Raw genomic sequence first — 24263 nt, forward strand, 5'->3', positions numbered from 1 at the left:
GACAGTATGTCTGTCCATAACTAAGCCATTAATGGTCCAATTATGGAATGTAATACCTCGTTGAGCATGTTTTCTTATGCTTATAAAAATTGAATTTGCAGTTTGAAATGCCAAATTTGGGCCATTTTTCGAAAATTTGTATGAACCCCTTATCAAAAATGAGAATTTTGGCTTTCCCAAACTCGACAGTGTTTTGCTTATAACTTGGCCATTAATGGCCCAAATAGGGAATGTAATACCTCGTTGAACGTGTTTTCTTATGCTTATCAAAACTGCATTCACAGTTTGAAATGCCAAATTTAGGCCATTTTTCGAAAATGTTGATGATGATACCCCTTATCGAAAATCCGATTTTTGTTACTACTTACTTACAGTGTTTTGCTCATAACTTGGCCAATAATGGTCCAAATATGGAATGCAATACCTCGTTGAGCGTGTTTTCTTATGCTTTTCAAAATTGCAGTTTCAAAAATACAGTTTAAAATGCCAAATGTTTGCAATTATTCGCAAAAAAGATGATGACTATAGTAAATACGAAATTTGCTTACTCCAATTTTTCCCCTCAAAGTCACTTTACTTTGCTCATAACTAAGTCAATAATAGCTCAAATATCAAATGTCATACCTCGTTGAGTTTGTTTTTTAAATCGTAGTCGATCTGCATCCACACTTTAAAATGTCAAATTTTTAAAATTTTCGCAAAAAAAAGACGCCTTATCAAAAATGTGAAATTCCGTTTATCCCGATTTTCCCCTCAAAGTCAAGGCATTTGCTCATAAATAAGTCAATGTTGGTTCAAATATAGAATGTGATATTACGTTGAGTTTGTTTTTTAAGTCATAGAAGATCTGCATTCAAAGTTAAAAATTCAAAATATATGCCATTTTTTATAACATACCTTGGCAAATTTCTGCTTACGCCACTGAATTAGCTTTTTCTCTTTCGCCAAATCGGAAAGCTCAGTTCTCTCTTTTTCGCTTATGGAAAGCTTTCACTCAGCGATCATATGGTTTAGGGGGGCTCAACTTATCTCTTAAATGATTTGGCCCCCTTTTGCGTTTCTATTTTTCAGTTGCGGTTTGTTGTGGTTCCGGTTTACACGCTGTTCCAAGTGAGATTTCCCACAAAGGAGTGTCTATGGATAAAGTGATTATCCTTAGGAGAACATCGGTAAATAGTAATTACAGAAAAAAGATTCAAGTTAGTTGCTGAGTTTGGTTTTGGCTCTCTACTTTCCAGTGAGGGAACTGGCGCGTGCGGCTCTCCCGTTGAGTGAGTGTGTGTGTGCTTGAGTGTGCATCGAAATGAATAGTTCCTAAGTGATATGCAAATAAAGGATACCAATAAAACCCTTTATGGACTTGCAATGACATTGCTGTCATTTGTTTAACAACCGGTTTACATACGCACACGGCAATTGATAAAGTTATCGCTCTTATCAGCTACCTGTTAACCCTATGTTGTTGTTTATGGTTACTTGTTTATGCACACACACGTGCGGTTTAACTCACACAGGCGCAGAGACAAAAGCTCCAATCTTTTGACGTAATCAACTTAGAGAGCGGGAGAGAGAGAGAGAGAGAGAGAGGGAAAGGTCGGAAAAATAGAACAGAGAAAATAAATAAACAATAATCTTAAATTAATCAGGGATGGCTGTTAAAAAACGGTTTACTTTCTAGTATTTCGATTTTAATCTAAGATGTTCTTCACTTAGTTTAATACTTTATAGATACATTTATTTGATAGATATCCTATATCCCAGTCGGCCCCCCTTAAAATATTTAAACATCCTTTTCGAATAACAACATTTTCACACCAAATCACTCAACATTATAATGCAAGAGATTTGTCCTAACTAATCCACAGTGACCTGGTGGTGCAGATACTCCAGGTAGAGTCATTTCGTCCCTGGACCCAAATGGTTTTATGATCATCGTCGGTTGGGAAACTACCTGCCAGCGATAATCTGCGTCGCCTCATAAAGATCTTGACTCTGCGGATTGTGGGTTGCACTTTTCAAACCAGATCAACCAGACTACAACCTAGGTGTGTGTCAGTGTGTGCGTGGTCCAAAATAAATATGCTAATTTTTTTATGCACGCGCAAAGCCGAGACGGACTGATAACAGTGTCATATATAGTGATATAGCTTCGGAGCCCGAGGGGTCTAGTGGAAAAGTTCGGTTTCCTGGGAGCCATGTTATCAGTGCGATACGGTCCGCGTTGAGGAGAAGATTGCGTCCACAACTCATGGTTAGTGGCGTGATAATATGATAAGCATCCAGGCGATCCGGGGAAGTCCGGCAGTTTGGGGTTTCGTCTAATCGAAGACAGTGGCTAAGAAAATTCTGCTCCTCTGATTAGCCAATAAAATATAATAAAAAATAACAGAAACGTTTAGTAAAGATTCTAATTGAGAAAATGTAATAAGCAGACAAATTTATTATAAAGAAGTGAAATTCGTGGCAAATCATATATAGTATATAACATAATTATTTTACTAAAAATCCTCATCTTCATTTCAGAGAGTTATATAACAGAGACAAACGAAGGAAACAGATCGCCCGCTTAAGCTCAACAACCCTTCAGAATGAGATTCCAGCAGCTGATGCAAGTGCGCAGATTGGCCAGCGCCGGTGCCACCACCTTGATGAGGCGACCCACCACTCGCGCCGCCCTGGCCGCCACTCACCCCACATTCAACACCCCTTACATCGCAACCACTGTGCGCACAATGGCGGGCAGCGGGGCACCAATTCCTGAACTCACCGAGGTGAGAACTCCCTTTCACTGCTGTTGCCCCAAGTTATTTCTAAGATACTGCTCCATTTCAGATCACGGACAATGTGCAGCGCGGCAACTACGCCACTTTGACGGACAAGGATGTGGCGCACTTTGAGCAGCTCCTGGGCAAAAACTTTGTCCTCACCGAGGACCTGGAGGGTTACAACATCTGCTTCCTCAAAAGGATTCGAGGTTAGTTATCTTCTTGACTATGTGGAGATACCAGTGCTCAGTGCTCTCGAAAGTATTCCTATTTTCTAAGATAAACCTACTCAGAGTTTCTGAAGGTATTCTGATAATAGAGACGTGGCTTTTTCTTTAGTTTTTCTTTTTATTACAAAATGGAGATAAAATTAGGGGAAAATGAACTACCTCCGCCAAGTAATTCCTTTGTTTATGATTAGGCAACAGCAAGCTGGTTCTGAAACCCGGAAACACAGAGGAGGTGGCCGCCATTCTGAAATACTGCAATGAGCGTCGCCTAGCGGTGGTGCCCCAGGGTGGAAATACTGGACTGGTGGGCGGATCCGTGCCCATTTGCGACGAGATCGTGCTATCGCTGGCGCGCTTGAACAAGGTCCTATCTGTGGACGAGGTCACCGGCATCGCCGTTGTGGAGGCGGGCTGTATCCTAGAGAACTTCGACCAGAGGGCCAAGGAGGTGGGATTGACGGTGCCGCTGGACTTGGGCGCCAAGGCCAGTTGCCACATCGGTGGCAATGTGTCTACCAATGCGGGTGGAGTACGTGTGGTGCGTTACGGCAATCTACATGGATCCGTTTTGGGTGTGGAGGCTGTGCTGGCCACCGGTCAGGTTTTGGACCTAATGTCCAACTTCAAGAAGGACAACACGGGTTACCACATGAAGCATTTGTTCATCGGATCGGAGGGCACACTGGGCGTCGTCACGAAGCTATCGATGCTCTGTCCCCATTCCTCGCGAGCGGTTAACGTAGCCTTCATTGGCCTTAACTCCTTCGACGATGTCCTGAAGACCTTTGTCAGTGCCAAGCGGAATCTGGGCGAAATCCTCAGCTCCTGCGAGTTGATCGACGAACGCGCCTTAACCACTGCCCTCCAGCAGTTCAAGTTCCTTAAGTAAGTTGGCCGTATCAAACTCCATTTTAAACTTTACTAATCCTTTTTGAACCCTGAAAAAAGCTCCCCGATTTCCGGCTTTCCCTTCTATATGTTGATCGAGACATCGGGCAGCAATGGCGATCACGACGAGGAGAAAATCAATAAGTTTATTGGCGATGGCATGGAGCGAGGTGAAATCCAGGATGGCACCGTGACCGGTGATCCTGGAAAGGTGCAGGAGATTTGGAAGATCCGCGAAATGGTGCCCTTAGGCCTGATCGAGAAGAGCTTCTGCTTCAAGTACGACATCTCGCTGCCTCTGCGAGACTTCTACAATATTGTCGACGTGATGCGGGAGAGGTGCGGTCCTTTGGCAACCGTTGTCTGCGGTTATGGTCATCTGGGGGACTCCAATCTACACCTGAACGTCTCCTGCGACGAGTTCAACGACGAGATCTACAAACGGGTGGAGCCTTTTGTCTATGAATACACCTCCAAGCTGAAGGGCAGCATTAGTGCGGAGCACGGCATTGGTTTCCTGAAGAAGGACTACCTGCACTACTCCAAGGATCCAGTAGCCATTAGCTATATGCGCGACATGAAGAAGCTACTGGACCCCAACGGTATTCTCAATCCTTACAAAGTGCTCAACTAAGTCGGAGGTCTTAATTTATAAGTCTACAGTCCTGTTTTTTTTTATTTTCCGTAAACGCATAATAAATTGTTTATAATTAACTGCAATCTGATTCTGAAATGCTTAAGAAGAAATCTTAAATATTGGTAAATTGGTTTAAATCGGAATATAGCAATGCATTTAAATCAGATTATAGCATTACATTAATGGCAATTTTTTATAGAATCGCATAACAACAATGTATCCAAGATATCATATATTAAATTTGTTTAGTAAGAATCTCCGTATCTTTGAATCTCAGCAGTGTATGCCCTTAAAATCACAGTGTATACAATAATAAATAAGATCAGTTGAATTAGCCGCTCTCTGAAAGCTTAGTGTGCAGAGCTTTTTAACATTAATCGATACGTAACACTATCGCGCCAACTATCGATCGGCGGACTGGCACTTAACAGTGTCATATATAAATTGTAACATTGGGGAGTTTGCTTCATTGTTGAATTAGAAACCGCACGATAAGCACACACACTAAACATGAGCGGGTGAGTAAGAAGAGTTAGCCCTTTTCGTTTTGTTTTTGTTTTCAATATTTTTTAATGACAATTTTTTTTGTGGATTTTCGCAGACAAGCGGACATTGCTCTCATTGGCCTGGCCGTTATGGGCCAAAATCTGATACTCAACATGGATGAGAAGGGATTTGTGGTGTGCGCTTACAACCGCACGGTGGCCAAGGTCAAAGAGTTCCTCGCCAATGAGGCTAAAGGCACCAACGTGATTGGCGCCGATTCGCTGAAGGACATGGTGTCCAAGCTGAAAACTCCCCGCAAGGTCATGCTGCTAGTCAAGGGTGAGTTGCTAATTCAAATAATTCCAAAAAAAAACGAAAAATCTAAAAACCTGTAAGCGATCGCTCCGTTTTCGCTGTGTTAGTGACTCAGTCTTACATGTGTGCGCGCTTTTTGCGAGTGGAAGTCAAAGCAAAGTCATCAAACGAATTTTTTCGCGGTTCATATTGCAATGTGCAAAGGGGAAGAGAGGATAAACAGGTGGATAAGGTGCAAGAGTAGGAGAAACAACAAAAACAACGTTCAGAGATCATTGATCAGAGATTTTAACTCAAAGCTTGGTTTAGCGGTTGTTTTTGTAAAGATGCTTAGAGATGGGTGTTTTTGGGTTACGATATTTTCTCCTGGAAGCTTAAATAAATTTATATATAGTTTGCATTTTACGAAACAGCTTCTTAAATGGTAAAATGGTTAGTCACAATATATTTAAAAAACAAAAACATATATTTTATATAAAAACCCAATTTTGTAGCCAGGCTTATTGCCAGAACATTCGATTTTGCCTAATTTAGCCATATATTTTTAGCTGTAGCAGTGCTAAATTGCCAACAATCATTCTTCAAAAACACATTTTCGAACGCATGAGCTGATTTCCAGGTCACTCACGCTTCCGTCTGGCATACTCGCATGACCGAAATTCCACTCACCTCTAGTTCGTACGTTGATCGGCGTGCCCGGCTTATCTCCACCTTCCTACCTAGCCTTTTGATTTTGCTAAAGCAACAAAAACACCGGCGCAGAGAGAAATCTTTGACATTCATTATAGGTCACACACAATGGCCGATTTCCGAAGGGGGATTTCCTCGGATTGGCCTAGGCCGAAATCCGAAATCTTCCTTACACATGATCATTTGTCCCGCCGACCTTCCTGGCAAGTTGCAAGGCGAGTGATTCATTTTGTTCGCGGATTGCCTTTTCTACATACAGTTCAGGTCGCAAATATAACTACTCAGTGCTTATTACTGAATTTATATCCGAAAGTTGCATGACCAGTCGTGTGAACTTTCCCAAAATGGAATTGAGACCAAGGGTAATTGTATATCAATTTTATTCTAATTTGCAAGGAACTTTCTAGAATACAAGTTGGATTTTTTGATATGTATGGATAGAGATAATAGTAGATTATATCAAAACGCTTGTCATCATCATAAAGAAAACCTTTGCTGGGCTTCATCGATTACCAAACATAAAGTCCACAGTTTCAAAATGTTGACCGCTGGTGTGTCTCACCAACCAACGACCGCTAGTTAGATAGATCAATGCTATTATCGCCACGACTCGTTGGCCTTATCTGGTTCTATTGCGCTGGAGAAGTGCTCACCCAGCACAAGGGACGCCTCACGGTGACCTCCAAAGCAAAACAGTGACTTTCCAAAATCAGCCAACTGACCTTGTCCAATCGCACGCTCTACTTTCTGGCTAAATCGATGATTTCTTCATCAAAAAAGAACCTGGCACTCGCGTGAATGGTGTAAGAAATAGAATTGATTTATACGGAAATATCAAGTAGATGTTGAATGAATATAAATAACAACTATATTCTAATCATCATATGTAATATCTGTCTAATTGCAGCCGGCAGTGCGGTTGACGACTTCATCCAGCAGCTAGTGCCGCTGCTCTCGCCCGGCGATGTGATCATCGATGGCGGTAACTCTGAGTACCAGGACACATCCCGTCGCTGCGACGAGCTGGAAAAACTGGGCCTTCTCTACGTGGGATCCGGTGTGAGTGGTGGCGAGGAGGGTGCCCGACATGGACCCTCTTTGATGCCTGGTGGTCATGAAGCCGCGTGGCCCCTCATCCAGCCCATTTTCCAGGCGATCTGCGCCAAGGCCGACGGCGAGCCCTGTTGTGAATGGGTGGGCGATGGAGGTGCAGGACACTTCGTTAAGATGGTGCACAATGGCATCGAGTACGGTGACATGCAGTTGATCTGCGAGGCCTACCACATCATGCAGAGCCTGGGACTATCGGCTGACCAGATGGCTGAGGAGTTTGGAAAATGGAACTCAGCCGAATTGGACTCTTTCCTCATCGAGATCACGCGTGATATCCTGAAGTACAAGGACGGTAAGGGACATCTTCTGGAGCGGATTCGTGATACCGCCGGCCAGAAGGGCACGGGCAAATGGACGGCTATTGCTGCCCTGCAATACGGAGTACCCGTAACGCTAATTGGCGAGGCGGTCTTCTCGCGTTGCCTCTCCGCTCTGAAGGACGAGCGTGTCCAGGCCAGCAGCTTGCTGAAGGGACCATCCACCAAGGCGGAAGTCGAAAACCTCGCCAAGTTCCTCGACGACATCAAGCACGCTCTGTACTGCGCCAAGATCGTGTCCTATGCCCAGGGATTCATGCTGATGCGTGAGGCAGCCAGCGAGAACAAGTGGAGGCTGAACTACGGCGGCATTGCGCTGATGTGGCGCGGCGGCTGCATCATTCGCAGCGTCTTCTTGGGCAACATTAAGGATGCGTATACGTCGCAGCCACAGTTGTCGAACCTGCTGCTGGATGACTTCTTCAAGAAGGCCATTGATCGCGGCCAGGACTCGTGGCGTGAGGTTGTGGCGAATGCATTCCGCTGGGGAATCCCCGTCCCGGCCCTGTCCACTGCTCTCAGCTTCTATGACGGCTATCGCACAGCCAAGCTACCCGCCAACTTGCTGCAGGCCCAGCGTGATTACTTTGGAGCCCACACCTATGAGCTGCTGGGTGAGGAAGGCCAGTTCCACCATACCAACTGGACGGGCACCGGCGGCAATGTGTCTGCCAGTACCTACCAGGCGTAGGTTCCACCTTCTCCTCCTCTTCCACCGCTCTCACATTCCATGTCATTGGCGCCGGGGTCTTTAGATGTTTCTTTTTTTTTTTCTGGAGTACTTTAGTACTTATTTATACCATTAATATATGTGTATGTATATATAATTTCATCTTTGTTGTTAAACATAACATTAAATTGGTGTTTTTTTTTTTGCTTGCAAATGATTTCGATTCTTGGTTTGATGGATGCAAAGTGCCCTATAAAATCAACAATATGTGTGGTGTGTTGTGTTGTGTGTGATCGAGTCTTTCGAGTTGTGTCTTCAATTAGAAACGCCTCCTGCTACAGCTCATGCTCCTCTTCCTTTGCTATTGTACTCTCTTCAGCTACCACCTCTTTCGCTCGTGCTTCCCTCAGTCATCCGAGGGCTTTAAGGTCTTCTTGTTCTCAATTACTAGCTTGTCGGCGCTGTACAGGTGCCCGATGATCACCTATAGACATTCAAAGGTTAATAAACTCGACCGACTGATAAGAAAAAAGGGGCTAAAATGGTTACTTTCGTTTTCTATTTAACTGGGCAATGCGAGGCATTGGATTTCCCATTTACCCATTGGATATGCGAGACAACGATCAAAAGTAAAATTTAGTTTGGAAACTATATTCTTTTTTAATCTTTATTGATTCTTCTTCACCAGCTGACATGATAGTTGATAAGGAGAAGAGTGGTTATCTTCAAATTAAGTTCAATATTTTCTTTTTGAGATCACTTCAAGCGTTTTGAACAAGGAAATACAAATATTTAGATGTAAAAATAAAAATAATTACAGACTTGGTTATCTTCAAAACGTGATAATTGGATCTTAGTCAGTAAACGCTGACTCGTTTCTCCAAATACCACGGCTCTCTATATATCATATCAGGGCAGAAACTATACAAGTAGTTGGGTGTGTGACCATCAAGATGAAAGGTATCATTGCTGATAAGGGGTGACAGGCGACGAACCAAGGAACCGACTCACCTGACGACGTATCAGCTCCAGATTCTGCTGGCCCACGACCATTTGCCGATCGATCTCCCCATAATCTCGGATGCCTCTGTTGGCGCGGAATGTGTCGCGTATCTTGCGGGCAGCATACATTCTACAAATATGAGAAACCCCTGTAAGCTCAGCCCTCTAAATAATTTACCCTATTTCACCACATCTACCTGAAGTTATAAGAGGGCAGCTTCTCCGATTCGCGAAGGAGATTCCTGTATAACGTGATAGCCTGGCGACGGGTCGACATCCTGATCCTGTCCTGACCAGATGCAGCTGAGCAGGAGATTTGGCTGGAGATTTGAAGCGCCTTTTAATTGATAAGTGTTAACGCCGGCGTTTTGTTTTGACCCCGGTTTTTGTTGCGGCAACAGCCAATTGGACTACCGCCTGATGACATAAAAATTACATGTGGGAAGCGGGAAAATACTTGCTTGCTCTCCACAAAAATACCAGAAACAGCTGACTGTGGTATTTTTGACGTCACGTGCGTGAGTCTTAGAGGTTGACATTTGGAAAAAAATCAAACTAATTTGAATTAGATTAATATTCATCTTAAAAAAAACAAAGGTGGCCAAGTTAAGTAAATCCGTCGAGCTATGTTTTAGTTATGTTTCCCTCATAAAGATAATCCATGAAATGAACACGATCTAAAAAAATGATAGCTGGTTTCCACCAGAGCTCGTTCCAATTGGGCGGTTCTTTTTGAATTTGAAAATATAATAATAAACATTATATTGGATGATATATATATCATTTTAAATTTGTTGCAGTTCAACACCCCAGAATACAAATTATTTATATTGTATAAACAATTTGAGTATTACTTCCCAAAATAATACAACTTCGTATGTTTTTCAATTTTAGTTTTAATTCTGTTTGTTTTTTCTGCAAGAACAATATATTATGTACTCGTTGAAAACACAAAATAAATATATATTTTGTTCCCGAAATTGTTTCTTTCTTGCACGCGCGCTTGCTTCTTTTAAATCTGATTTTGTAGCCTAAATATGACATTTTTGTTGTTGTAAACGTACACATATATCCATATACATATATATATTTATATATATATATATATATTTTTATTGATCAATTTTAATTTTATAAGTAGATTTTCTTTAGCTTAAGTTTAGGCAATAAAATAACTTTATTTTCTTCATCGAAACTAGATTTTCTCCTCCATCACTTTACACTTATGTCGATCGCTCTCGCTCTTTCTCCTGCAGTTTTTTTTGTCGAGAGCGTTTTTAAATTTACGAATAAAAAAATGATTTAATATTTAAGGTAAGAGTAGGTAAAAAAAACACATTCGAAATAAACCTAGTCGCGTCAGATAAAATCGCTGTTTAAACAATATTTACATGGGTGTAAGTTTTCGTGAGGGTAAGCCGACGTTTAGCTGCTAATATTGCTTATGACTATATAACGTACTCATATCAGTAGGGGATTTGGATCTTTGTGTTGTTCGGGGTTTGTTTTCACGCTTTCAATTCGTCAATCTCTATATCATATCATATTTTTAGTTAAAACGCAGACCATGCTCAAGAATTTGCTATCACTTTGGGTTAATACAAACGCATAAACAGATCAGATCGCTTTGTATCCTAACGCTCTTAGCCATATACTTTAATATACATATATATAGGTTTAAATATATATATATATATATATGTGGGGGTACAGCTGACTGAAACTAGGTGCATTACATACTATACACATACATATAGTGGTTGCTATATCAACGCATAAACAAATTACATAATCACAAACAACATAATTTTATTTTGGTGGCAGGCTTTCGGTGTGGTTAACGACAATGGCGATGGCTCTCCGATCCCGATCCCGTGTCCGATTATCTGTGACTGCTGTACGTCTTGTACACCCGTGTCACCCTTGTCGATCCTGTGGGCGATGTGGATGAGGAAGCTGAGGCGGAAGTAGTGGATGAGCACGAGGCGGCAGCAGTATGCGACGTGTCCGTTCCCACGGCCAAAACTTGCGCCGTCGTCTCCAGATTTAGAGGCAGGGTGTTGTCGTGCTCATCCGAGTGTTCATAAATGTAGTCGCGCTTCTTGAAGTTATCGATGATGCGCTTCGTAGACTTCATGTGCGCCACAAAGGCTGCCTCCAACTGATCAAAATGGAGGGTGAGAATTATTATAAGTTAGATACACATAGTTTACATTGGGTTGAGAATAAGTTAACGATGTGTAAAATTAGGATATATGATTATAAAGAGAAAAATAATACTCACGCTGGAGGTAAGGTTCATGAATGTATGGTACTTCTCCAGCACACCGATAATCTCCTTGAAACTGTGCCCTCGCAGCTGGCGTCGCACCAAAGACTCGTATAGCTCATTGTCCGCGATCAAGTTTCCTACCAGGATGGCGGCATAGCTTCCCTTCAGCGTATGCTCCATGTGATGACCGGCGCGTTGCAGAACTGTTGGATAAGATTAGCCCAGGGATTAGTATGGATCAAAGAGGATTTTTTATCTAAACACTCACGATTGTTGACCGTCTCCTCCACTTCTTCTTGTTTCTTCTTTCCTTTCTCGTTATTCTCGAGGAAGGCGTCTGTATTCTTCTCCACCAATCTTTAAGTTTGGGAAAATAAACAATTTATGAACTACACCAAAACATTAGAATTAAAGTTATAGTCTCACCTGGCTAGTTCCTCGCACTTGTAGAAGTACTCGAGCAGAGCTTGCAATGCACTCACAGTTCCTTGGGCCGGTGGATTGTCCGCCACGTACTCTGCCGGAGCAGCAACTTGCATTAATGCGGCCCGATTGGGAAGTGTGTGCATGCACAGATTGATTAGCAGGGTTAGAACCTAACGATAGGAAAATCAACCATGAATATATAGAACTTATATGGAAGATTAAGTTTAGATACCCACCAGTATGCTTAACTCGAAGACACAGTGGTCGGGAATGTAGTTTGCCGAGAGCAGCAGCAGCCGGAAGCTCGTATCCACCACATCTCCCCGCTGACCAAGCAACTCGGCTCCCAACGATGGCTGCGCCTCGTTGAAAGTGTGCGTCAGGTTAATCAGTACCTTGAGCACCGGGACCAGCAGTTCCCTCATGGCCACACCCGGATGCTCCTTATTGCTGCCAGCACAGTCCACCGATGGATGCAACATAAGCTGTCGGCTACACAGGCGATACAGTTGGCATAGTGTCTCCACAGCTTTTCCCTGTCCAAAGGTGAGCATGTAGCGCTGGTTGGCCTCATTGTGTTGCGTTACATTTTCGAGGACACGCAGACATCGTGCCACCGTTTGCATGTTGTCCAGTAGCGCCGGCTGCCAATTAATCTCTGTAGTGCTGGCAATCACCGGTCTACAGAAATCCGAAATGGTCTTGTTAATGTGCTCCAGACCTCCTAGCTTGCGCAGATCCTCCTTGAACCATTCACCCGCCCTTTTGGATGTCAGCGAGAGTAGGGTCTCCATTGCCAGCGTACCCACTGTTAAAGAATCTACGTTGAGATGCGTGCCTTTACCCTGCGCTTTGATCTCCTCGCACAGTTCTCGGACTTTCATCTTGTTGCGGTCATAGCCTGCTCGATCTGGGTGTCCACTCTCCGTGCTTCCACCCACACCGTCCGCCTCCAGTAAGTTAATCATTAGTTCGAGGGAGTCACGATCCAGATCCATGTTAAGACCCTCCTGGGAGAGGATGTACATGATCGCAGAGGTACACAAGCCCAGGCTAAGGTCCTTGTTGGCGTCGGATAATGCCTACAAATATACAGGATCGATTAATTATTTCCCTTATTATTTTGCATATTTCCATTGAAAATGGCACTTATTCCGAAAATCCATGAAGCTATTATCATTTTGAACTATTATTTTTGATTAGTGAAAGTAATAATATACTGATACAAGCCGGGCTCTTCTATTAATGAAGGTTCATATGAACAAAGAACTATAAGATTCCCAGTAATATTCCATGTTTATTAAGACATTCAATATCCAGCAACTTGCAAGCTTTCAAAACAAAAAAACTGCAATTCTGACTAAAGCCCTGCCGAAAGCTGATATCTTTAATATTAAAATCCAATTCGATTCCCAAAATCAATGAACATCAAATTCCAAAGAACAACTTATTCACTTATATGAGCTGTTAGAACTCACCTTAAAGAACTTGGTGACAACGCCGTGGGCACGCACGTGCATCCGGAAGGCTGGCATCATGCACTTGGCTGCCAACTGTAGAGCGGATAGACAGCGCGTCGCAGGTGGATTGTGAGGCTGGAGTGCGTCTAGGATGTATTCGACATCATCGTCCATTTCCTGGTACTCCCCGATCTCCTGGATCTGGTGGGCCGTCTTCACATTTCGCACGACCGTGTAGTAGTCCTTAGTTTTACGATCGACGCGAATGGGTCCGCCGCTACCTGTTCCTCCTCCACCGCCTGCTACTCCACCCGCTCCGCCAGAAACTGCTCCCGCTGCACTGCGCTCTAGATCGAGATCTCCGGCAATTGGTTCCAAATCCAGGTCAAACGCATCGACACTGGTGGAGGTGGCTGGCACTCCCTGTTTCGTCGCAAGTCGCGACACTTTTCCGAGAGCCGGGCTGTCACCGCGCAACGTTGACGCACTGCTACAAGCACTGGAGGAGCCATTGTTGTTCGACGAGGGACTGTCACCGAAATCACCATCGGATTTGCCCGCCACCAAATGATGTAGCAGATGATCTTTGGCCCCGGCTACGCCTACACCGGATGCCGAGGCATTGCTGGCATCGCTGCCGGTACCACCGCCATTTGCCTCCAGCGCGGCATCCCAGCTATGCTTGTACAGATGCCGCTTGGCAACTGTCGCCTGTTCCGCTTGATCGGATGGTACTAGTGCGCGGCTCTTGAAGATGCTACCTTTCTTCTTCGATATAACCAACTTAACAGCTCCTCGTTGTTCACCAGAGGGTTCAGCTGATACTCCTGCTGCTGCCGGCGCTCCTCCCGCTCCCGCATTTGCCGCACCCTGGGAATCCAAGGTAAGAGTTCGCTTGAATTTATCCTTGAACTTGAAATCGCGCGGTGGGGGTGAGGAGGAGGATCCGTCGTGCTGCATCGAAGAGTTGTTTGAGTTGTTCGACAGCTCGTCTGGATCAGGATCCGGATCATGGTCCGGCGAGTGTTCCCTGTGATCGGTGTGTGGAATCTTTGCGGGCGTGGGCTGCTCCTCTTCGGCCTCTGGAGTTTCCTCTTCTTCGGGCGCCTGTTCCTGTTGCAGAACCTGCGTCACCTGCTGGTTCTTTCGCTTTCGGCCATAACTACGTGGTGCCCCAACAGCAGCTCCTTCCACTAGACGACTAGCCTCGGCTTTGGCAGATAGACTGGCGGCTATCTTGTTGATGTTGTTGTTGACGCTGGCTGAATTATTATTGTTGGCTCGGGCTGCAGCATTGCGACCTCTTCTCGGCAGAGGTGTAGCTTCTTCCAGTTGGTCCTCGTTCGCTGGCACCGCAGTCGTCGCCGTTTCGTCTACTTCCATTTCGATTTCCTGCTCGGCTTTTTTAGAGCCTCGAGTGCCTCGCGTACTTCTCTTGGGTGCCGGCGGCGAAATAGCAGCCGCATTCGCATCCGCACCTTTGGCCCTGCCTCGTGTTCTGGTCTCCGTTGCTGGAGGTGGTACATCCGCGTTGTTATTAACCTTCCTGCCCCTACCACGAGTGGCTCTCTTCGGCTGCTGTTGATCCTCCTCCTCTGTTGGCTCTGGATCTGTGTTGCCATTTAGTCGTGGGACTTCTCCACGCAGCACAGCCAGTATGTCTTCCTGCAGCGGGGTCTCTGGCACAACAGCTGATGTTCCCGTGCCAGCTCCATCGATGGTCATCATCATGGACTCTAGTCGCGACTCAATGTCCGAGGGTGGTGCCACCAGGGAGGAGTGTTGGCTCGTCTCCAGGTCACTGGTGATCACACTGGAACCCCGACTGCGAATTACGCAGCTGTCCTCCTGCACGGCTTGCGCCAACAGCTGCGGCGTGCTATTTCCCTTGGAGGAGATGCTCCCCAACACAGAAGACTGCGAGTCGAAGTCGTGATCTGATCGAGTTGTGGGCGATATAACCGTGGAGCCTCGCTGCGGATGCAATTGATGATGCTGAGATGGCGGATGCTGTGCTTGCTGACTATTGGCTTCGCTGAAAGCTAGGTGAGGTGAAGGCGTCTTAAACTCCGAGTTGGGCTCGGCAGGATTGGATCCAGATGCTGAATTTGCTCCAGATCCCGCGGCCAATATCTGCTTGTGCTTGTGTTTCTTGCTCTTGGACTTCTTTTCGCTGCGGGATTCCGCAGCAGCTGCTGCTTTGGCGATGGCGTTGCGAATCACGTCTGTCTTGATGATCAGTTTGAGACGCTCCTTGGGTGGTTTATCTGGCGATATCTTGACCGTGCAGTAGTTAATCTCTGGCGGTTCCTCTTCCTCGTCCTCCTCCTCCTCTTCGTCCTCCTCGTCTTCGTTTGGGTCCAGTGACTTGCGTTCCTCAAAGGAATCGCCTGCTGTTCCTCCTGCCACTGATAATCCTTCCACCGAATCTGCTGCTGCTGGTGGCGGTCTCAGTGGCTTCACTGTAATTTTTGGCGTACTTGCAGGAACTGTTTCGTCTCCGATGCGCTCAGCTGTCTCGTCCTCTATTACCGGAAGCAGGTTGTGTTGGTTCTGGTGAGCGGGAGAGCTGCTCGGCGGCTCCTCGCTATCCGTGCTAACCAAGCGCGAAGTACCCTAAAAAAAAAAAAACAGCCCAAAAAGAGGAAACACGTTAGATGGGATATTTCACTGGAATTCTCCTTGCTGGGGCCTACTTCTAGCTGATCTGGCAATGAAATGGGGACCACTGTATCGAGTTCCCCGATAATTAACACTCCAACTGAACCGAACTGGGCAAGAAGCCACCGATAAGTGCGGAACGGAACAAAAAAAAGAGAGGCAGAAGCGAAAAGGAAAAACAAAACACCAACAACTCGACAGAGAGACTCCAATTCCATTGGTTTGCCATGTAAAAGCGCGCGTAATTTAACACTGCTTCGCGCGCTGCGCTGCCTTCCCTTTCCCACACACAGCGTTCAAGATGGGCGAGAGGGAGAGAGGAGTAAGACGAAGCACCTGGTAGAGAATGCAGGGTGAGAGTGAGAGGTGGAGAGAGCGATCGCATTCGGGGTACTCGACTAATTGTTGAAGTTGGATAATTGTTTGCTGGGAGAAATTTATCGGGAAAGGGAGTGGTGAAATGGGGGCTAAGGCAAAAAAAAAAAAAAAAAAAAAGGTAGGGAAACTCACTAACGTGGTGGAAATGCTATTTAAAATTGGATTTAAATACAGACCAATATAAGCTAAGCTTAAACAGATTTAAGATTAATTTCCCCTATTTCTTATTCCATAATTTCTATACTAATTCTATACTAATTTTAAAACCTAAGTGTTTTCCACAGATCCTAAACATACTATCTATGGCTGGTCTCCGCTACTTACCTTGGAGATTCGCAGCACGATGGGAGGATGTTCTGGCGTGCGGGAGGCACTCGGAGGATTTGACGCGCCGCCAGATACGGAGGGCAGCTGGGACGACATAGACGCGGGTGCACTGGGTGCAGATGTGGGCGGGGGTAGCGAGGGCTCTGATCCCGGGCTGCCGAACGTGGAGCTGATAAAAGCTTCCGATGCGGAGGCGTTAGTTGCCGTGGCCGCCACATCTGCCGGCTGGCGCGACCCCTTCGGAATGATCAGATCCTTGGTGGGCGTGGGATAGCGCTCATCTTCTTCTACTTCACAATAGTTGACGGCCTTGCGGGCGCGTCCTAGAACCCGTGATGGCGGTGCCTCTGGCTTCAGCTTCTTCTCCTCCTTCGGTTTCTTCTGCTTCTGTTTGCCCGAGGCACTGGACGGCTCCGGCTGATCCGAGGCGGGGTCACTTAGCCCATCACCATCCCGATCGGAGGCGCTGTAAAACGCACCAGGCGTCGAAGGCGTCGAAGCTGCTGCTGCTGATGGCGTTGTTGATGCCTTCTTCTTGGGCGACTTGCGCTTCCGCTCTGCGGAACTGCCGCCCTTGCCCGGCTTTAGCTTCTGTCCGACCGCTTCCTGGGCACTGGAAGTAGGCGTGGCGCCACCACCTCCCGTCCCCGTTGAGAACTGATCCCGCATGGGCGATGCACTGGCTCCGCAATGGGGCATCTGCTGGATGATCTGGGCTATGACTTCTGGCGGAGCTGCATTCCTAGATTTGAAGAACTTTTTCGGTTTCGGCGGCTCTGGCACCGAAACGGACAGGTCGTTGGGATCGTGATCCTGCGTGGAGGCGGGACTCTGGGAGGGACTTGCGGCTGCTGCAGCCGCCGCCGCTGCCGCAGCCATCGGATGGATGGCGGACAGGGTGTAGGTGCGAGTGGAGGTGAAGCCCATCTTGCCCCATTTACCCACAGTCCCCACGGATCGGGCGACAGTAGGCCGGTTGGTGTTCTCCTTCTCCTTGCACAGCGAGTCCAGCGGCACCACGATGTTTTTGCCCCAACGCGACATCTTCGCTAGCGGTGGTTCCTTGGCTCCTTCTCGTATCCTCTCACTCTGTAATGGTGGCTCTAATCCTTGGCAACCAGATCACTGCAATTCAGAAATATGTACATATATTATTTGTCATTTTGTATGGTAAAGATCAGCAGCAAACGCATCGGTCATTAAGTAAGAAATTGAAATTTGTATAAAATTGTTTAATTTAAAATTTACTGTTTACTATTTAGAAATATTAACTGAAACTAGGTAACAAGTTCAAAATAGTTTCGAAATATCGATTTAACATATGAACTTCTGAGGGAGCACAGAAATCCGAATACTCTGAGAATTATATCAGGCTTATATAAATATCAAAATTATTTCAATTTAAGCCACTAGTTCAAAACATAAAATTAAATGGTTTAAGTTAAGTAGAAACCTAGTTTGATGAGAAGTAAAGAGAACAACATAATGTTTACCATTCACTGAAAACAGAACTTATGCCCCTGCCGCGAGTCCAACAGCTAGGCGGTCAAAATTTTCGCAGGATATAGACCACAATTTGGACCTTACTACAGCATCATTAACTATTAATTCATATTTTTGCACTGCGGACAGTTATTGAATTTTACTAAAAGTGAACGATTTGTTTGGCTGAGTTAAAGAGAGAAGTGCAGCAACAGCAAAACACAACAAACGCGCGCTCATAAGGAGTCCGTGGGTGCGAGCAAGAGCACACAATAGTGCGCGCTCATACAAACGCACACACACGCACGAGCGATTTCCAATTTTTACACACACACACACACGAGCATCCGAATCAAATCAAAACCAATTCGAACCAAAAGACCAAAATAAACAATTTGTTGCACCTTGCTGTTGCAATTTTAGAAATTTTAATCCACAGAAACAATACTCACCTCAAGTTAAACATTTGACTATCTTTGTTTTTGTTGTTGTTGTCCTTTTGCTGCGTGGATGCATGTGGATGTGAGTGAGTGTGGTCAAAAAAATCTCTGTTGCTGCTGCATCGCATATGTATGCGACCGAGTGCGTGGTTGTGTGTGTGTGTGTAGGGAATGCAATAAAACAAACGATGTTTGCGTTTGCTCTTGCTTATTGGCGCAATTTTTTGTACCACGAACACTCAGCTTGTTTTATTCGAAACTACTGCGGGCCTATCAAATCGCCATCGTTCTCATCATTTACGCTTGCTCCCTAGTTGCAGCGTGTATTTTGCGTTGCACACACACGGGCTTTTTGCTTTTGCCACCACTTTTACTTTACTTTACAGCATCATCCCAGAGGAGGCAGCAGCAACAACAACAACATAACACACCACTAACACTAGCACTAACACCAACACAAACAACCACAACAACAGCGACAATTATATTATAGCTGCTACTGCCGTTCGCTCTTCTTCTTGCTGCGAATATTTTTTTGATTTCGCGATTCTCTGGTCGTAAAATCCGCGCGAATTTATTGCACGAGGTTGTGCAATACGTACGGCAAACGAACGCGAACAGATTCTCGCTTTTTGCACAGGCAAAATGCACGAAAAAGTTTATTTTCTCTGTTTTTCTAGAAACACTTTTTTAGAGCTGGGCTAACCACTCTCGATAGTATCGATATATCGACCATTTTTGTGCGCGATTTACTATCGATATGTGAGCATTAAAAAATATAATTTTTTCTACCGCGGCTCTTGGTGTTATCCCCATCTCTAAGGCAATGTAATCATACCATAAAGCACTAAGTGCAGACTCAAACCAAAAACCGCTTGTTTTAAAAAAGTTTATTTTAATACATATATACATGCGAGTGATTCTCATAATTTCAGTTATTTATTTTCTATTTTATAGAATAATAAAGTGTGAGTTTGTGGTTCAGTAGACACGCTCCCGCAGCTTGAACATCAACGGGTCCTTGGTGCGCAGGATGAGTTCGGCAATAAGAACCGGCGGCTCTGAAGTATCACCCACAAAGTCCACCTCGTAGTGCCTCAGGACATTGGCCACGATGGCCTTGATCTCTAACATGGCGAACTTCTGGCCAATGCAGTTCCGAGGTCCTGCCGAAAACGGGATATACGCGTAAGGATTGAGCTTCTCGGCGGTGGTGACCACATCGAATCGCTCCGGCTTGAAGCTATTGGGCTCACTGAAGAGCTCCTCCCGTCTTCCCAGATACAACGGTGAGATGCCAATATTAGTGCCGGCCGGAATAAGTTTTCCATCTGAAAAAGTGAAGTAAAAGTAGTTATTCGTGATGTCAAAAACTAATGATCATGTTTTCCTTTAGGTACTCACTTATCTCGCAATCCTCGAGGACCTTACGCCCCAGCAGTGGAACGGAGGGATACATCCTAAGGGTCTCCTTCACACAAAGATCAACGTAGTGCAGTTTGTTGAGGAGCTCGTATGTTACGGGCGTGCTCTTATCCTGACCCACTACGGATCGGATCTCCTCAAAACACTTCTTCTGTGCTTCCGGATGGGTGGCTATGTTATAGAAGAAGAACATCAGTGCCGAAGAGGTGGTGTCGTGACCTTCGAACATGAAGGTGTCAACCTCTTCGCGGATATCCAGATTGGTCAGTGGCTGGTCGTCGATGGTCGATTGCAGAAGTATATCAAGGAAGGCCATCTTACGCTTGGCACCCACATCAGCGTCGTCGTTACTGCTTCCCTGATTGTTTCCACCTCGGATGATCTCCTCCCTGCGCTGCACAATGATCTTCTCCGTAAACTGATGGAGCACATTCAAGGCTTTCTTCTCCGCCCTCGCGAGCGGGGTGAGCATGTACGTAAGGTCAAATCGGTACAGGATGTTGAACATCCGCTTGTGCAGCACCATTGATATGGTCTTTACTGCCTGGACATATTCGGAATCGGCATTGGATTGGGCTTGAATGGAGACACCCATGGCGGTTTCTGCAAAATTAGGGCAAATATTAGATATGAGCGGAAAAAAGGTGAAGAAAAGCCATAGAATCTCCATTTAACTAGTAAATAATCCCAATTTCTCCTGTAAACTAATGATTGTTCTGCGAATTCCTACCGCAGATTGTGTCCATGGTGCACAAATTGATCCAATCGTAGAGGCTGAAGCCAGCATCGCCATGAGTCTTGCGATCTCGCTCCATATTCCTGAGTAGATCCCGCGACCCCTTCTCAAAGACCTCGACAAACTGATCGAGGATCTTGAAGTGGAAGGCGGGGGTAATGATCTTGCGACGCTTGTGCCATTTGCGACCCCGGCTGACCAGCAGACCTTCCTTTAGCCAGGGCTCCAGAGCCTTGTATTCGCCAGCCTTGTCATTGAATCTCAATGTACCCAAGACAGCCTCCACATCCTTGGGATTGCCCATGAGCACATTTAGCTCCGGTCCCAGCCAGACTTTTAGCACCTGATCCTTTGAGTAAGTGTTCATGAACTCGAATATCTTATTGACCATCTCGTGCGGCGGCTTGCCAATAAAATGGTGTCCATGACCCACCAACGGCAGTGCCGGAGGACCTGGCATATAGCTAATAAGCTCTATCAATCGCTTGAACTTCAGCTGATAGACCAATAGACCCACAAATAGGGCGCTGGCCAGGATCGCGCCGATAACCAGGAACATAGTTATGGTGGGTATGTATTTATTTTAATAATTTTACTTAATCAATCTCCGTGCAGTGGAGACGGAATAACTACTGATCCAGCAACAAACAAGCTGTTAACTTAAGAACCACAATGAAAACGGCCAAAAGCATTGATTATCTATCAAAGAGTACACTAAGGGAATCGCCGTTAGCATGGCTTTAGTTAATTTAAAATCTGGCTTTTCGAGCTGTTAAAAAATAACAAGATGAAGTGTTTTTGGACTTCAGAAATATATTTTGTAGTGGGTTTTATGGTATGTAAATCTAGTATGCAGCGTAAGTGTTAATGCAATATAAAAGTTGTATATTTTCTTTGAGTGTAGCTAATGCGCCTGATGCTAATCGCTCTGAGGATATCTAATCGTACTGTCGATAACCAGCTAACTACCGAAACTGTTCACCAAACAAGCCCCGGATCCCAGAAACCTTATCGCCGTTGGTAGCTGTATTTAGTGTTTTATGGCGGTGAGTTAGATTTGGACCTTGGCCCAGTGCTTTCGACAGGTTTCCCCCCCGGATTTCTCAATTAGAATACGGCCACTAATATAAGTCTAAATATATAGCAGTCCCGATTTCATGGCTTGGTTTGGTTTTATCCGAAACTTATCTCTCCATCAATATAATTTCCGTAAACATTAATAATATATTAATATGGGACATTTTTTTTTCTAGTGTACTTACCACAAATAGCGTCCAACGTACTGAGGTGAATGGCCTCACCCAGGTTGATTCCCTCCTGGCCTCTGCTCTTCTTCAGGCCTAGCTCTTCTACGAGACGCAGGGATTGCCTATTAAAGATCTCCACATATTGCTCTAGAATCCGGAAATGGAAAGCCGGAGTTATGATCTTGCGCCGGCGGTGCCACTTGCGACCGTTGCTGACCAACAAGCCTTCGTTCAGCCATCGTCCGAGGAAGGAGTACTCCTGAGACTTATTCAGCAGTTGTGTGCTGCCCAAAACCCGTTCCACATCCTTCGGATTAAACAACATAACGCTGTAGGATGGACCCAGAAATAGGCCAAAGGTATCGCCGTGTTTCTCCGCCAGTTCCCCGATCTTTAGGCACGCCTCTGCCGGCGTGAGACCGAAAAATAGATGTGCGTTGCCCAGCAGGGGCAGAGGCAAAGGTCCCGGAATCGTTTTCATGTTCCTCATAAATCGCCACATCTCTAGGCTGAGGATCACCAGGAGCAAAAGAACTAATATAAACAGCCACATATTTGGAGCCTGACCAATTCACTGAAGGCGAAGCTTCTGTTTGTTTGAGAATCGCAGCTGGCGACTAACTCAACACTTGATAACTTGGGCTGATGCTCGCTATCAGTAACTCGAAATAGTGATGACATTTTGGAGCTCATAGCTGGTGAGATCAAAAATCAAAAGCCATTAAAAATGCGATTGGAAGTCACTTTAAAATGAATCAGCTCTAGTTTGACGATTACTTTTTATATATTCAGAATTCGTCATTTTAGGTTACTAATCCAACAACCTCTTTCTTTACCTAATCGGTTTATTAATCAAAGCTATGCCTAAACCTAAACTTTGTAAATAAGAAAAGTCTGTCTTTCTTGGACCATGCACCCAACTTGCACTTGGGCTCTCAGTCCATTCTTTTTCCCATTCCCCTAGTCATCCTTAGCTTGCACAAAATCTAAGGAAGGGTCATCATCTGGGGTTGACAGATTGGCAGCCATTCGGCATTTCGGAGAGATAAAGGAACCGATCTTCCGATCGGAAGAAGAGAACGAATTCCGAAAGAGATCTCTGGACTGACGAAGTGATTGTGATTGTGATTGAGATGGCATCGAATGTAAACAAACCAGAGCCATGGAATTCCATTCCATTCCAGCGATCGTTGTTTACATTCGACGGGGGCGAGCACCTGACCGCAACTCATCCAGCTCCTTTCCCCCTGACGTCACAATGGCCACATGGCCGATCTATTTTGGGCCATATGCTCTATATTTAGGCCATCCCACTCACATCCCACTGTGATGGCAGGCAAACAACGATGACGAAGTCGCGAACTTGAAATGTTTTGCTAGAAAAATTACATTTCAAAATTGGCCAAATAATAACTTATAGTATAGAATTTAATAAAAATTCTGTTTTTATTATAGTATTTCAGTAATCTTATGAAAATCTTGTTGTTCTATGTCCTTATTGACTTTTATGCATCATTTTCATTTTTTCATTTATATTTTTTCAACATAATTTTCATTTACTGCTTTGTTAATACATAGCAAGCGATCCAAAAATGTCTTTGATAACCCAGGTCAGCATTTTAAATTAAGACTCCTATAAAATCCCATACCCCTCCTATTAAATTCCCCTAATTACTTCCCTAATGAATCCTTCTGACCTTTCAATTGCAGATGTTTATGCAGCTGCGAATATGGTTTTGCATATAGAAATTTCTGCTGAGCACGAGCACAAATTAGAAATTCCCATTTGGCAGCCCCCCAGTTGACTCATGCCGCAGCCACATCCGAATATGAAATCCGCATCAGAATCCGAATCCAAATCCGAGTCCCGATCAAAAACACATGCACATTCGCCCACTGCGTACTAGATAAAATATATATGTATATATATAGCGGGGTGTATATTTATCGGTGGCTACAACAATGGCAACAACAGGCGTCCTTCGACCATGCCAAATTCCAAAATTCTTGCGTCGCCGCTCGTCGGTCGTCGACATCGACGTCACTTTATCTCAGATATCCTCCTGCCCCCCTCAGCCAAGCCAAAAGAAGGCGGAACGTAAATATTTACACATGTCTTACAAGTGCTGGCGATTTTTCGATGTCGGATGTATAGCCATATAGCTTGTGGGTGTCAGTGAGGAAGTGGGGAGGTAATTCTCGATGTGCGTTGGAATTTCATTGGCATTTCCATTTTTCATTTTGTTTCCAATTTTGTTCATTTTAACATTGCGCATCGCTCCCAAGTCGACAATTC

At 45.0% G+C, this 24263-nt stretch overlaps 5 protein-coding genes across 10 annotated transcripts; 2 read left to right on the plus strand and 3 right to left on the minus strand.

Moving 5' to 3' along the window:
* Positions 1 to 1079: 1079 nt before the first annotated feature.
* LOC108103636 (D-2-hydroxyglutarate dehydrogenase, mitochondrial) lies at positions 1080 to 4603 on the plus strand. Of its 4 annotated transcripts, XM_017209186.2 has the most exons (6): positions 1080 to 1169; positions 1239 to 1271; positions 2524 to 2771; positions 2833 to 2974; positions 3187 to 3880; positions 3944 to 4603. In XM_017209186.2, exons 3-6 carry the CDS (start codon positions 2589 to 2591, stop codon positions 4515 to 4517), a joined length of 1593 nt encoding a protein of 530 aa, XP_017064675.1. In that variant the 5' UTR covers positions 1080 to 1169; positions 1239 to 1271; positions 2524 to 2588; the 3' UTR covers positions 4518 to 4603. The 4 variants fall into 4 exon arrangements, with proteins under 4 accessions (XP_017064675.1, XP_017064674.1, XP_017064676.1 ...); XM_017209185.2 differs by lacking the exon at positions 1239 to 1271; XM_017209187.2 differs by lacking the exons at positions 1080 to 1169; positions 1239 to 1271 and adding an exon at positions 2177 to 2251.
* Positions 4604 to 4962: 359 nt separating this feature from the next.
* On the plus strand, positions 4963 to 8325 carry LOC108103637 (6-phosphogluconate dehydrogenase, decarboxylating). Its single transcript, XM_017209189.2, has 3 exons — positions 4963 to 5038; positions 5122 to 5345; positions 6919 to 8325. Exons 1-3 carry the CDS (start codon positions 5031 to 5033, stop codon positions 8130 to 8132), a joined length of 1446 nt encoding a protein of 481 aa, XP_017064678.1. The 5' UTR covers positions 4963 to 5030; the 3' UTR covers positions 8133 to 8325.
* On the minus strand, positions 8250 to 9553 carry LOC108103639 (protein bcn92). The gene is made up of 3 exons (XM_017209190.2): positions 9311 to 9553; positions 9123 to 9243; positions 8250 to 8595 (listed from the first exon to the last, which is right to left on the minus strand). Exons 1-3 carry the CDS (start codon positions 9388 to 9390, stop codon positions 8518 to 8520), a joined length of 279 nt encoding a protein of 92 aa, XP_017064679.1. The 5' UTR covers positions 9391 to 9553; the 3' UTR covers positions 8250 to 8517.
* A 713-nt stretch (positions 9554 to 10266) lies between these two features.
* On the minus strand, positions 10267 to 19278 carry LOC108103644 (protein wings apart-like). 2 transcript variants are annotated; one of them, XM_017209198.2, is made up of 8 exons: positions 18572 to 19278; positions 16635 to 17762; positions 13290 to 15887; positions 12048 to 12893; positions 11812 to 11981; positions 11654 to 11742; positions 11398 to 11588; positions 10267 to 11274 (listed from the first exon to the last, which is right to left on the minus strand). In XM_017209198.2, the coding sequence occupies exons 2-8, from the start codon at positions 17679 to 17681 to the stop codon at positions 10996 to 10998; spliced, it is 5220 nt and encodes a 1739-aa protein (XP_017064687.1). In that variant the 5' UTR covers positions 17682 to 17762; positions 18572 to 19278; the 3' UTR covers positions 10267 to 10995. The 2 variants fall into 2 exon arrangements, with proteins under 2 accessions (XP_017064687.1, XP_017064689.1); XM_017209200.2 differs by lacking the exons at positions 16635 to 17762; positions 18572 to 19278 and adding an exon at positions 15968 to 16160.
* A 201-nt stretch (positions 19279 to 19479) lies between these two features.
* Positions 19480 to 22668, minus strand: LOC108103645 (cytochrome P450 4d1). Of its 2 annotated transcripts, none has more exons than XM_017209202.2 (3): positions 21983 to 22668; positions 19964 to 20587; positions 19480 to 19890 (listed from the first exon to the last, which is right to left on the minus strand). In XM_017209202.2, the coding sequence occupies exons 1-3, from the start codon at positions 22518 to 22520 to the stop codon at positions 19541 to 19543; spliced, it is 1512 nt and encodes a 503-aa protein (XP_017064691.1). In that variant the 5' UTR covers positions 22521 to 22668; the 3' UTR covers positions 19480 to 19540. The 2 variants fall into 2 exon arrangements, with proteins under 2 accessions (XP_017064691.1, XP_017064690.1); XM_017209201.2 differs by lacking the exon at positions 21983 to 22668 and adding an exon at positions 20715 to 21355.
* Between the last annotated feature and the right edge of the window lie 1595 nt (positions 22669 to 24263).

Source organism: Drosophila eugracilis, unplaced genomic scaffold (assembly GCF_018153835.1).
Source record: "Drosophila eugracilis isolate 14026-0451.02 unplaced genomic scaffold, ASM1815383v1 contig_2167, whole genome shotgun sequence".
NCBI lineage: Eukaryota > Metazoa > Arthropoda > Insecta > Diptera > Drosophilidae > Drosophila > Drosophila eugracilis.

Bases quoted from the DNA above. Each gene is read 5' to 3' on its own strand.
- LOC108103636 (XM_017209186.2), top strand. From the start codon at position 2,589: ATGAGATTCCAGCAGCTGATGCAAGTGCGCAGATTGGCCAGCGCCGGT. The intron at 2,772-2,832 runs GTGAGAACTCCC...GCTCCATTTCAG, and splicing joins CAATTCCTGAACTCACCGAG to ATCACGGACAATGTGCAGCG. The intron at 3,881-3,943 runs GTAAGTTGGCCG...CCCTGAAAAAAG, and splicing joins CAGCAGTTCAAGTTCCTTAA to CTCCCCGATTTCCGGCTTTC.
- LOC108103637 (XM_017209189.2), top strand. The intron at 5,346-6,918 runs GTGAGTTGCTAA...GTCTAATTGCAG, and splicing joins GGTCATGCTGCTAGTCAAGG to CCGGCAGTGCGGTTGACGAC.
- LOC108103639 (XM_017209190.2), bottom strand. From the start codon at position 9,390: ATGTCGACCCGTCGCCAGGCTATCACGTTATACAGGAATCTCCTTCGC. The intron at 9,244-9,310 runs GTAGATGTGGTG...TCATATTTGTAG, and splicing joins CTGCCCTCTTATAACTTCAG to AATGTATGCTGCCCGCAAGA. The intron at 8,596-9,122 runs GTGAGTCGGTTC...GAATGTCTATAG, and splicing joins TGGAGCTGATACGTCGTCAG to GTGATCATCGGGCACCTGTA.
- LOC108103644 (XM_017209198.2), bottom strand. From the start codon at position 17,681: ATGTCGCGTTGGGGCAAAAACATCGTGGTGCCGCTGGACTCGCTGTGC. The intron at 11,743-11,811 runs GTGAGACTATAA...CCAAACTTAAAG, and splicing joins AAGTGCGAGGAACTAGCCAG to ATTGGTGGAGAAGAATACAG. The intron at 11,275-11,397 runs GTGAGTATTATT...CATTTTGATCAG, and splicing joins TCATGAACCTTACCTCCAGC to TTGGAGGCAGCCTTTGTGGC.
- LOC108103645 (XM_017209201.2), bottom strand. From the start codon at position 21,279: ATGTTCCTGGTTATCGGCGCGATCCTGGCCAGCGCCCTATTTGTGGGT. The intron at 20,588-20,714 runs GTAGGAATTCGC...CTAATTTTGCAG, and splicing joins CACCATGGACACAATCTGCG to AAACCGCCATGGGTGTCTCC. The intron at 19,891-19,963 runs GTGAGTACCTAA...TCACTTTTTCAG, and splicing joins CCTCGAGGATTGCGAGATAA to ATGGAAAACTTATTCCGGCC.